Consider the following 9,628-nt stretch of genomic DNA (forward strand, 5'->3'; position numbering starts at 1 on the left):
ACTGAAATCGAGTCCGTGATTGCAAGGAAACTATGTATGATTGGTTTATGGTGTATTCAGGTGAAGGCAGCTGATCGCCCCTCTATGACAAAAGTATTGGAAATGTTAGAAGGGAGTATCGACGATTTGCAAATGCCTCCGAAACCTTTCTTCTCTTCTTCTCGACATATCTCCGGAAGAGAGATTGAATCAGATTCTTCAACAGAGTTGTTAGTGTCTGAATCGATTGAGGAATGTTCTTTCAATGATAGTTATGCTTAGTTTTGGCAATGATATGTGTAAAAAAGAAATAAATTGTCCTCGTGCTACCAGAGCTTCTATAACATTATGTTGAATATTCATTGTTTGATGTGAATATTCCAATTTTGCTCGTATCGACCAGAATATGATGTAGGTTTGTCATGTGATCATGTACATTCATCAAACTATTGAAACGCTGTTTGCTGCATCTCTGATTGAGCTAGAGTATGCTTTGAACTCTCTGGTCCCGCTGAACTTAATTTAAAGTACAATTACCAAAGTATATCGTAGACACCTAGCTATCACCACACATCCACTTTTACTTAATAGATAACAATTTCATCTCACAACAGTGGTGAATTAAAAGACACATATAGCAATTACCCGTTTTCATGGTAAGCGGAGGGTAGCTGCTAGGAATTACCCGTTTTCAAAAGAACATTACTTACTGATCTTAAAAACATAATTTTCTCATTTCTTTACCTACATATTACTTTCAAAACTCTCACTAAAATCTATATCACAAACAGCAAGTCTCATCCTGTTCCTCCATGCATCTGATATTGGCAGATATTGAAGTTGACGAGTCTCTTTGGGGCTACCATTGACTTAGAAAAAGGAGAAAAGAAAGAAGGAAAGAACAGAAGAAATTAAAAGAAACCCATTTTCCTACCTTTTTCCATGACAAACTGACAATCAAACTCTCCTCTCCCTTATTACTCCAAAAGCATAACTCAAACTCTGCTCTAACTCAAACTCCGCTCTCCCTCTCCCTCCATGTCCCTCGTGATGAGTTTAATAATCCTCTTCCTCTTCTTACCTTACACATGTACATTAGCCAAAGCTTCTGCAGAAGACAACAAGACAGATAAATATGAATTCTGTCAACCAACAAGATGCAGTAATAAGAGCCCAAGGATCAGATATCCCTTCAGACTCAAAGCTCAACCAACATATTGTGGCCTTGAAGGGTTTGAATTGTCATGCTTAAGTGACAAGACAATCTTGCATCTTCCTTCCTCCGGTGATTATTATGTCCATAAAATTTCTTATCTGGACAGCAGTATTACCATTACAGATGTGAATGAGACAGCATGCCCATTTCAAAGTCTTATCTCTTTCAACCTCACAAACTCCAAATTCTTTTTTCTTCACTCTAATGAAAGTTACGCTTTATATAACTGCACTGAGAAGGCTGCTTCAGAACGGACTCCTTTTGAAGCAATTGGACCGATCAATTGTCTCGGCAGCGAAAACAATCTTGTGTATATCATATATAGCGAATATTTAATGGAGGAAATGCCTCCATCTTGCAGAAAATCTCGAACAGTTGAGATTCCTGGTGGATTACCTCCGCAGGATGTTTCTACGACGGCGAGGGCAAGACCAGTAGTCTTAGGATGGGAAGCTCTTGATGGATGCTACCACTGCGAAAATTCAGGGAATTATTGTGGGTTCAACACTACAAGCAATTCGACAATCTGCGTTGCCGTTAAACACCAAAAACGTAAGTAACCATATCTTTTCTCAGTCACCTCCTCTACAGTGCTTGAAAGTGAAAGCATCGTCTCTATTTAGCTAACAATAAAAATAATAAGTTGAATTTATTATCATTGTTATATATGCTGGAAAAATGATCAGAGCAGTGTAACTGAAAAAAAATAATAAAAATTAGGCTTTGCATTATTTTTTTCAATTGTAAAAGTGTAATTACAATTGCTGGAAGTTAAAAATTAAAGAAGCCATCTATATTATTTTAGGTCAGTTTTTCAAAAAATTAATAATTTGAACTGAACTTAAAATCCAATCAATCTGGTTCGATTTAGTTAGGTTTTATTTATTTATTTTTTTCATTTGACCTGCAATTTCTTTTGTGTTTTTCTAGTTTTTTTGGTTTTTTACTTTCTCTCATATAAATCGATGGATTTAAAAAAAAAAAAAATTGACGATTTCTTTTTTTGGCGGCAATTATAATTTTACCCACCCCTAATCTGTATGGCGAATATCATTGCTATAAAGACTGCTTTCTAGTATTATTGCCAGTTGTTGAGTGCTCGATAAAATGTTGCTAGCATGGTTGATTTGACTGTTTGAAGAAAAACTAATACTACTCAAGACCAAATAAATAGTACTAATTTTCTCTATCTCGTCAATTTAATCTTGTATCTTTATATTACAATTAATTTTCGCTAATGGTGAGAGATTGATACTCACAATGCTTGATAAAAGTTTAATCTATTATATTTTCTTGCGTCCTCAATGAATACAAATTAAGAAGAATTATTATACTACTACTTTTTCTCTATGATTGGCTTTGTCAACTTTTTATGTAAGAGCCAATATATATACGTTCATGATGGCAAATTTGTTAAGAAAAAATTTTGTTTAATCAAGTGACCTTCAATATTCACATGGAATAAGAGACGAGGGAAAAAAAATCATTTTGTGAATGCAGAAAGGCAAAAAAAAAAAAAAGCATAATGACATGGATTTCTAATTGTGATCATTTTGGTGTTTTCATTGTGTATTTGAGTAAAAGTTAAAATTTTAAAATTGAAGTGTGTAAGGTAAAAGAGTGCTTACTTTGCAGTTCAAATAATTTCATCCTTCTCCTTATTAGTATTTTTTTCATTATTTAGTTAAATGACAACCTAATTATCTATCCACCCATATGAATAAGATATTTAATTATCATTTAAGTTATGGACAAATACCAGATGGTCACATGAGAGGGACTTGTTAAAACCCAATCAAATAATATTGAGTCTTTATGCTTCCAAGTTAAGCTTGCACGGGTCCAAACTTTTAGCATCTCATTTTATTGTTGAGTTGATTTTTTAACTAACTTTTCTTAGTTATGTATAACAGATGAACTTGGCCCTTTATCTGTAAGTCTAATATCCACAGGCACAAGCATCGGAGGCATCGTTCTCTCCGCGCTGGTGATATTTCTCATCTACAAATCAAGAGAATCTGAAAAAGAAAAAGAAACTCAACTGAAGGTGGAGAAGTTCCTCGAAAACTACAGGACCGTCAATCCCACCCGATATACTTACAAAGAGCTGAAGAAAATAACAAGCAGATTTAAGCACAGGCTCGGCCAGGGAGGTTACGGAAGCGTGTTCAGAGGAAAACTCTTCAACAGAATTCCAGTTGCTGTCAAGATGTTGGAACATTTAAAAGGAAATGGACAAGAGTTCATCAATGAAGTGGCCACAATTGGCAGGATTCACCACTTCCACATTGTTCGGCTTCTGGGATTTTGCTCTGAAGGAAACAGACGTGCTCTTATTTACGAGTTTATGCCCAACGGATCACTTGAGAAATTCATCTTCTCAAAGACAAATAGCTCAAGTCATCGTCCATTGAGTTGGGAGAAGCTGAGGAAGATTGCATTTGGCGTTGCCCGTGGAGTGGAGTACTTGCACCAAGGATGCAACCAAAGGATCCTGCACTTCGATATCAAGCCTCACAATATATTATTAGACCATAATTTTCAACCGAAGATTTCAGATTTTGGGCTGGCTAAGTTGTGCTCTAAGGACATAAGCATTGTATCTCTGACAGCTGCCAGAGGCACTGCTGGCTACATTGCACCTGAACTTTTCTCCAGGAATTTTGGTGAGGTCTCTTACAAGTCTGATGTTTACAGTTATGGAATGATGCTGTTAGAGATGGTCGGATGCAGAAAAAATAATGATCCTGCGGTTGAAATTCAAAGCCAAATATATTTTCCGGAGTGGATTTACAATAGAATGAGGCAAGGACAAGAGCTCTGTTTGGAATTTGAGGAAGATGGGGATGAGGGAATTGCCAGAAAGCTTGCAATTGTGGCACTTTGGTGCATTCAATGGAATCCCACGGAGAGACCTTCCATGCCAATGGTATTACAAATGCTTGAAACTGATTTACAAAGCTTGGAGATCCCTCCAATGCCCTTTGTCTCTTCTGATGTTGAGACAGGTGCAATCACTTGATCTAGATAACAGAAGATTACAATTTAAAAGGGATATTGTTAATTTGTTTGAAAATTTCCCCGATTATAAGAAAAATTAATTAGTCCTCCTTGTTATTGGAGCACTTGAAAATCAGTATATTGAGTTTTTGTTCGATTGTGGTTGTTTTATCTATCGCTTAAAATCTTTGATGTGTTCAACTGATACAACATTAATACAATAATAGATGACTTTTTTCAATTTGTCATATTAGTTGAGGACCTACTATTGTACTTCTATTACCTACTTGAGAATTGAGATGAATGAAATTTATTATTTTAAAATATAAAAAACTTAATATTATCTCTCATATTGGACAACATATTTACATATGTTGTCGTATTGTGCGCTCAAATAAAATTGAGGAAACTTTTTTTTTTCATGATGATTTTTTTCCTTTAAAACCAAAATAAAGTTAGGATTCATTTATGTTTTAGTCACGTGCTTGTTTCAAAATTTTACTTTCTTACAACGTTTTTATGATTTTTTAAAATGTGCTCTCATATTTGTTAAATATAAAAATTAAAGTCCATGATATTATATTCATCTTTAAGTTTCTCAAACAGCTACTTTGGAAGTGAATCAGACAAGCAGGAAAAAAATGAACAAAGAAAACGGAACAGTTCATGGCTTTATGTTTCTTTATGGACTGCAGTTGCCTCCAAGAATAGCCCAAGTCATTAGTGGGCTTTTAATTCTGCTCCCATGAAAAGCCCAAAGCGTCCACGATGAAGCAGGTCACAGGAGCAGTCCCAATTCTGAATCTCTCTCAACTCCTCAAGCGGGGATTCAATTTGAATGCCGCCATTTGCCTCATTTCACAATACAGATATGCATGCATGGAGGATATATATACACTGGGTTTAGTTGTGTATACATAACTTATAAAGTTATAATTGTATTATGAGTATATATGTATATGTATGTATGTGTGTGTCTGTGTGTGTGTGTGTGTATGAACAAATAAAATAACAATCAAATGAAAATTAACAAGTAACACCTGGAAGAAGATCAGTGGATCACTACAGTTTTGAGGGCCAAATGAAGCTGCGCGTTGATGACAGAATATAGAGAGCACAAAGATTTAAAATGCGTTTGATTAATGGCATTTTAATTTATGTGCTCTCTATCTTCTGTCAACAAAATTTCAGAAATTTAGCGCCCTCTACTTCAATCAGAACAAACACACGCACCAAATATTAAAGAGGAAAAAAAACATCACCAATCGATACGCTTTTGTCTCCACAATAATAAATAGCAGTTGAATAGCCTTGGAAGCGGGCATATCCGTAGCAGCACGAAATTGAAGTACTTGATAAATTGTTTACAGTAGCAAGGTATTTGTATGCATGATGCTAGTTAAATGGTCGCAGGCTTAAAAGCATTTTTTTTATAAAGTGCTTCCCCCTATTAGGCTGGAGATAAATCAAGTCTACATTGCTTTCCCTCCTTTTCTTGTTCGCCTTTTGCAATAGATATGTTATTATATTGTTTTTTTTTAGCAGCACATTTTCATGAGACTGCTATTGCCATATCGACTGCCAAGTTAATCATTTGATCAATATTTTATTTTATGGATTTGAATTCGACATGACAGATATTAAAAACAAGTGGCATACAACATGATAAAATTGTACGTCAATATATACATTATACTAATGCAGCTGCGAGTATGTGACATTTGAAATGAGCGACTATTTCATTAAAGCCATTTACGGCAGAACTACATACCACATGAAACACAACAGGACTCGTTAAAATGTAACAAAATTAATACGAAAACATTTGATAGAGAGGAAATCTCTGCACAAGTGACTTGCCTTCATAAAATATCATGGTGATTGGTGAGGGCTACTCATAGAACCAATCCTGAATCGGAAATGGAGAGTTTTGAAAATCATATGAAAAATTAGCTTACGAAGACACATCAAAATGTTGCACCAAGCATAAGATTCAAGATATCCTTAGCTCGAATATGTTGTATGTAAGTTAAGTGGAAATATCATGATGTAAGTTAAGTGGAAATATCATGACACATTGATTTTTATTTATTTTCCCCTTTTCGCCTAACTAGTATTTTATGGTGGTCTAACTTTTTCTATCTGTATACTATGTGTGATGAATAACATATAAATTGATCTAAAGTTTAGTCATAAATTATACCATTGGTACTCTAATCTACTTGAGATTAATGAATGTCGTATATGATAAAAAAAATTATTAATATCATTATATGCTGTCATATCCCATGATCAAACTAAGTATTCGACCATTAATTTTCCAATATCATTATTTGATATATTTACTTGTCCCCATAATCACAGTCTAACAATTTATGTTTTTTTTTTTTGGGGTCTCAATATGAAGCCCAACTCATTTTAGGCATTCAATGTTTAAATCATTAAAAAGCTTAAATAGTCCCCAATGCGCAAGAATAGATTCATATCCTCATGGCCTTTTTCGACATAACTGATTTGTCAAAAGTGTGTGTGTATGTAGACACACACACACATATATAGTCATGTGTGGAAATCTGCATCCTTTAAAACGTGAATTTACTAATATATTGTATATTAGTTAATTGAAAAAAGTTAATAAAAACACTAAAGCACTAAATGGTATATACGTGCCGTCACACACGCCTACAACATAGAAACGTATCATGCATTATATATTATGCGATTGTGCGCATTTGATCATAATTTAATATATATATATATATAAATCTGTCTTAATTCATAAAAATAATAATAGTAACAATAATAATAATTACAACAGCATAATTTTTAGAAACGCGTGAACTTGACATGAGAAGTCCTCGTTCTTCTGCGTGTCGGTCGCTTTAAAAGCGTTGGTCGTCGGGGGCCGTTCCAAATTTCCAATGCCGCGTTTCTCCAAATCCTGTTAACATAAATAAATAAATAAAGTAAGCCATTGCGTTTGGTGGTGAGAAAAATTATGAAAGCGAATGATATTGACCGGAATTGGACAGCATACATGGAAACTGTTTCCAATAAGTTCTATCGCTTTTAATATTGAAAGGACGTTTACTAAGAAATTTGAGGTCAAGCTAGAATGGGGATGGATGGATCATCCCATTCCCACCGATGCTAACTCATTTACAATTACCAGGAAATTAAGCGACTTCACTTTGCCGTATTGACTTCCCCACTGAAATCTGAAAGCTTCCACCTAAACAAATCGTGGAAAGAGACTTCAGAAGCTGCGTGGCATTCGCATACAAAATTTACGGTAAGAAACGAAATTGAACATGTTTATCCAAATTTGTCCCTTTATCTTCCATTGCATTAATGCTAGAAGCCCAGAGCTCAGTAATTAAAAATTTTCTTCCATCGTGTCGATTTCATTTTATGAATAATTAATAGTATTTTTAAACAAATTATTTAGCGCTAATTAATTCAATCACATAAGTTGTATACTAAGCTATGATAAGTTTAAAGCCTGCCTCTCATCGTGCAAGTGAAACTGTAGAAAACATAGCGCATTGACACTTTTATACCGTTCTGCTTAGTTTATTCAAATTTGTTAATTGTATCCTGGAATTGGAGGAGCAATGAGTAGTGAAGAAGCTTCAATTTTCCCGACTTTTCTGTTTTGTCTGTTGATGTTTGTATTCAGCCCCAGTGAAATTGAAACAAGAAAACTTGAAGTAAAAATGTGTTCTTCTTGTGGAGATGTCAAAAACATAAGCTACCCTTTTCGCCTCAAGGGCAATCCAGCTGGATACAGCAATCCGGAGTCAGAACTTTCTTGCGAGAGCAACAAAACCATCTTAGAACTCAATTCTGGAAATTACTATGTGAAGAGAATTTCCTATGATGAAAGTACAATCAGTGCTGCCGATGTTAACCTAGCCAATGGAAGCTGCAGCCTCCCGTACAAATCTTTTTCCCTACCTTATTACTTTTTCGGAAATTTTTTTCAGTACATTCTTAATCCATACGCCTATTACGTGAATTGCTCGAGTAATATTGTTGATGTGGCGTTTACAAAAGTTCCATGTTTATAAATACTTATGCATTCAAATGCAAGGGCTTTGTTTTTGTTTTTCAATATTGTACGTAATAAAGAATTTGTGAACTATCTCTAAGAGCATACCGATATGACCTTTAATTTCTGTTTCTTTTCACTTTTGCAACAGTTTGCATCCACAATGCAGGAGTAGTGGCAAAGATTATTTGCTACCCATATTATATACGTAAGCATATCCTTATACATCTTTTTGATCATGTGTTTTCGACGTTAATAAATGCGATGGGTTCATATATTCTCTAGTCTTTTACTCTATATTTTTTTCTGAATCATCTCTCTGATTAGGCATAAAGCTTATTTTTATTTTTTTTCCCTCTCACCAATTGCAGTTAACTTAGTAATTTCCCAAGCAATCTTTTAGCCTTCCACAATGTACTCATCAGGAATGTGGGATTAGATAAGTTTTCTGTCAGGTAAAATCTCCTCTCCAGGATCCTCTTTTTATTGCTTTGCTTAGTACTATTTACTTTCAAATATCATTCTCCTTACCAGGGTTTCCACTTGATGTTCCGATAATTGGTAGATTTATTCTTGCTCCAATAGTCTTTCTCGTGTTCCTTATCCAAAAATATAGAAAATCATTGGAGAGAGTCGATAGTCTTGAGAAATTTCTGCACAACCAGCAATCGTGGATGCCTAAAAGGTACTCTTACCCCGAGATAATTGCCATGACAAACCACTTCACTCATAAATTAGGCCAAGGTGGCTTTGGTTCAGTTTATAAAGGACAGCTTCATACTGGTGGCTTGATTGCTGTTAAGATGCTGGAGAACTCCAAGTTCAGTGCGGAGGAATTCATCAATGAAGTTTCAACAATCGGTAGAATTCACCACGTTAATGTAGTCCAGCTATTGGTGTTCTGTTCCGAGGGATCCAAACTCGTTCAAGCAAAGCATATTTCCCATCTTGGGTATATGACCAATTAAATAAGGGAGGTGATTTAGAGCTTCGGAATGTGACTGAAATCGAGTCCATGATTGCAAGGAAACTGTGTATGATTGGTTTATGGTGTATTCAGGTGAAGCCAGCTGATCGCCCCTCCATGACAAAAGTTTTGGAAATGTTAGAAGGGAGTATCGACGATTTGCAAATGCCTCCGAAACATTTCTTCTCTTTTTCTCGACATGTCTCTGGAAGAGAGATTGAATCAGATTCTTCAACAGAGTTGTTAGTGTCTGAATCAATTGAATGTTCTTTCAATGATAGTTATGCTTAGTTTTGGCAATGATACGTGGAAAAAAGAAATAAATTGTCCTCGCACTACCAGAGCTTCTGTAACATTATGTTGAAAAATTTCAGTACGATTCATTGTTTGATGTGAATATTCCAATATTGCTCGT

General features: G+C 35.0%; 3 protein-coding genes across 3 annotated transcripts in view; all 3 read left to right on the forward strand.

Annotated features, from left to right (window-relative positions):
* LOC18051093 overlaps positions 1 to 9,628 on the forward strand; it is a gene marked incomplete at its 5' end in the record, with an annotated part of 12,140 nt that extends 2,512 nt beyond the window's left edge. The window contains 4 exons of the mRNA XM_006448283.2: positions 61 to 209; positions 1,407 to 1,747; positions 3,109 to 3,917; positions 9,220 to 9,628. Of these exons, the coding sequence (XP_006448346.2) occupies positions 61 to 209; positions 1,407 to 1,747; positions 3,109 to 3,917; positions 9,220 to 9,504 (1,584 nt within the window). The remainder of the gene's footprint in view (positions 1 to 60; positions 210 to 1,406; positions 1,748 to 3,108; positions 3,918 to 9,219) is intronic.
* On the forward strand, positions 942 to 1,821 carry LOC18051092 (putative RING-H2 finger protein ATL21A). Its single transcript, XM_006448282.2, has one exon. It carries the CDS (start codon positions 1,018 to 1,020, stop codon positions 1,753 to 1,755), a length of 738 nt encoding a protein of 245 aa, XP_006448345.2. The 5' UTR covers positions 942 to 1,017; the 3' UTR covers positions 1,756 to 1,821.
* LOC18051094 lies at positions 7,639 to 9,224 on the forward strand. Its single transcript, XM_024191791.1, has 3 exons — positions 7,639 to 8,132; positions 8,398 to 8,454; positions 8,618 to 9,224. The coding sequence occupies exons 1-3, from the start codon at positions 7,810 to 7,812 to the stop codon at positions 8,619 to 8,621; spliced, it is 384 nt and encodes a 127-aa protein (XP_024047559.1). The 5' UTR covers positions 7,639 to 7,809; the 3' UTR covers positions 8,622 to 9,224.

The sequence above is a fragment of the Citrus clementina genome, unplaced genomic scaffold, assembly GCF_000493195.1.
Source record: "Citrus clementina cultivar Clemenules unplaced genomic scaffold, Citrus_clementina_v1.0 scaffold_2, whole genome shotgun sequence".
Classification (NCBI taxonomy): domain Eukaryota; kingdom Viridiplantae; phylum Streptophyta; class Magnoliopsida; order Sapindales; family Rutaceae; genus Citrus; species Citrus x clementina.

What these genes read in the sequence shown, in the direction of transcription:
- LOC18051092 (XM_006448282.2), top strand. Translation starts at nt 1,018, where the DNA reads ATGTCCCTCGTGATGAGTTTAATAATCCTCTTCCTCTTCTTACCTTAC.
- LOC18051094 (XM_024191791.1), top strand. Translation starts at nt 7,810, where the DNA reads ATGAGTAGTGAAGAAGCTTCAATTTTCCCGACTTTTCTGTTTTGTCTG. An exon ending in AATGGAAGCTGCAGCCTCCC is followed by an intron (nt 8,133 to 8,397) that starts GTACAAATCTTT and finishes CTTTTGCAACAG; the next exon opens with TTTGCATCCACAATGCAGGA.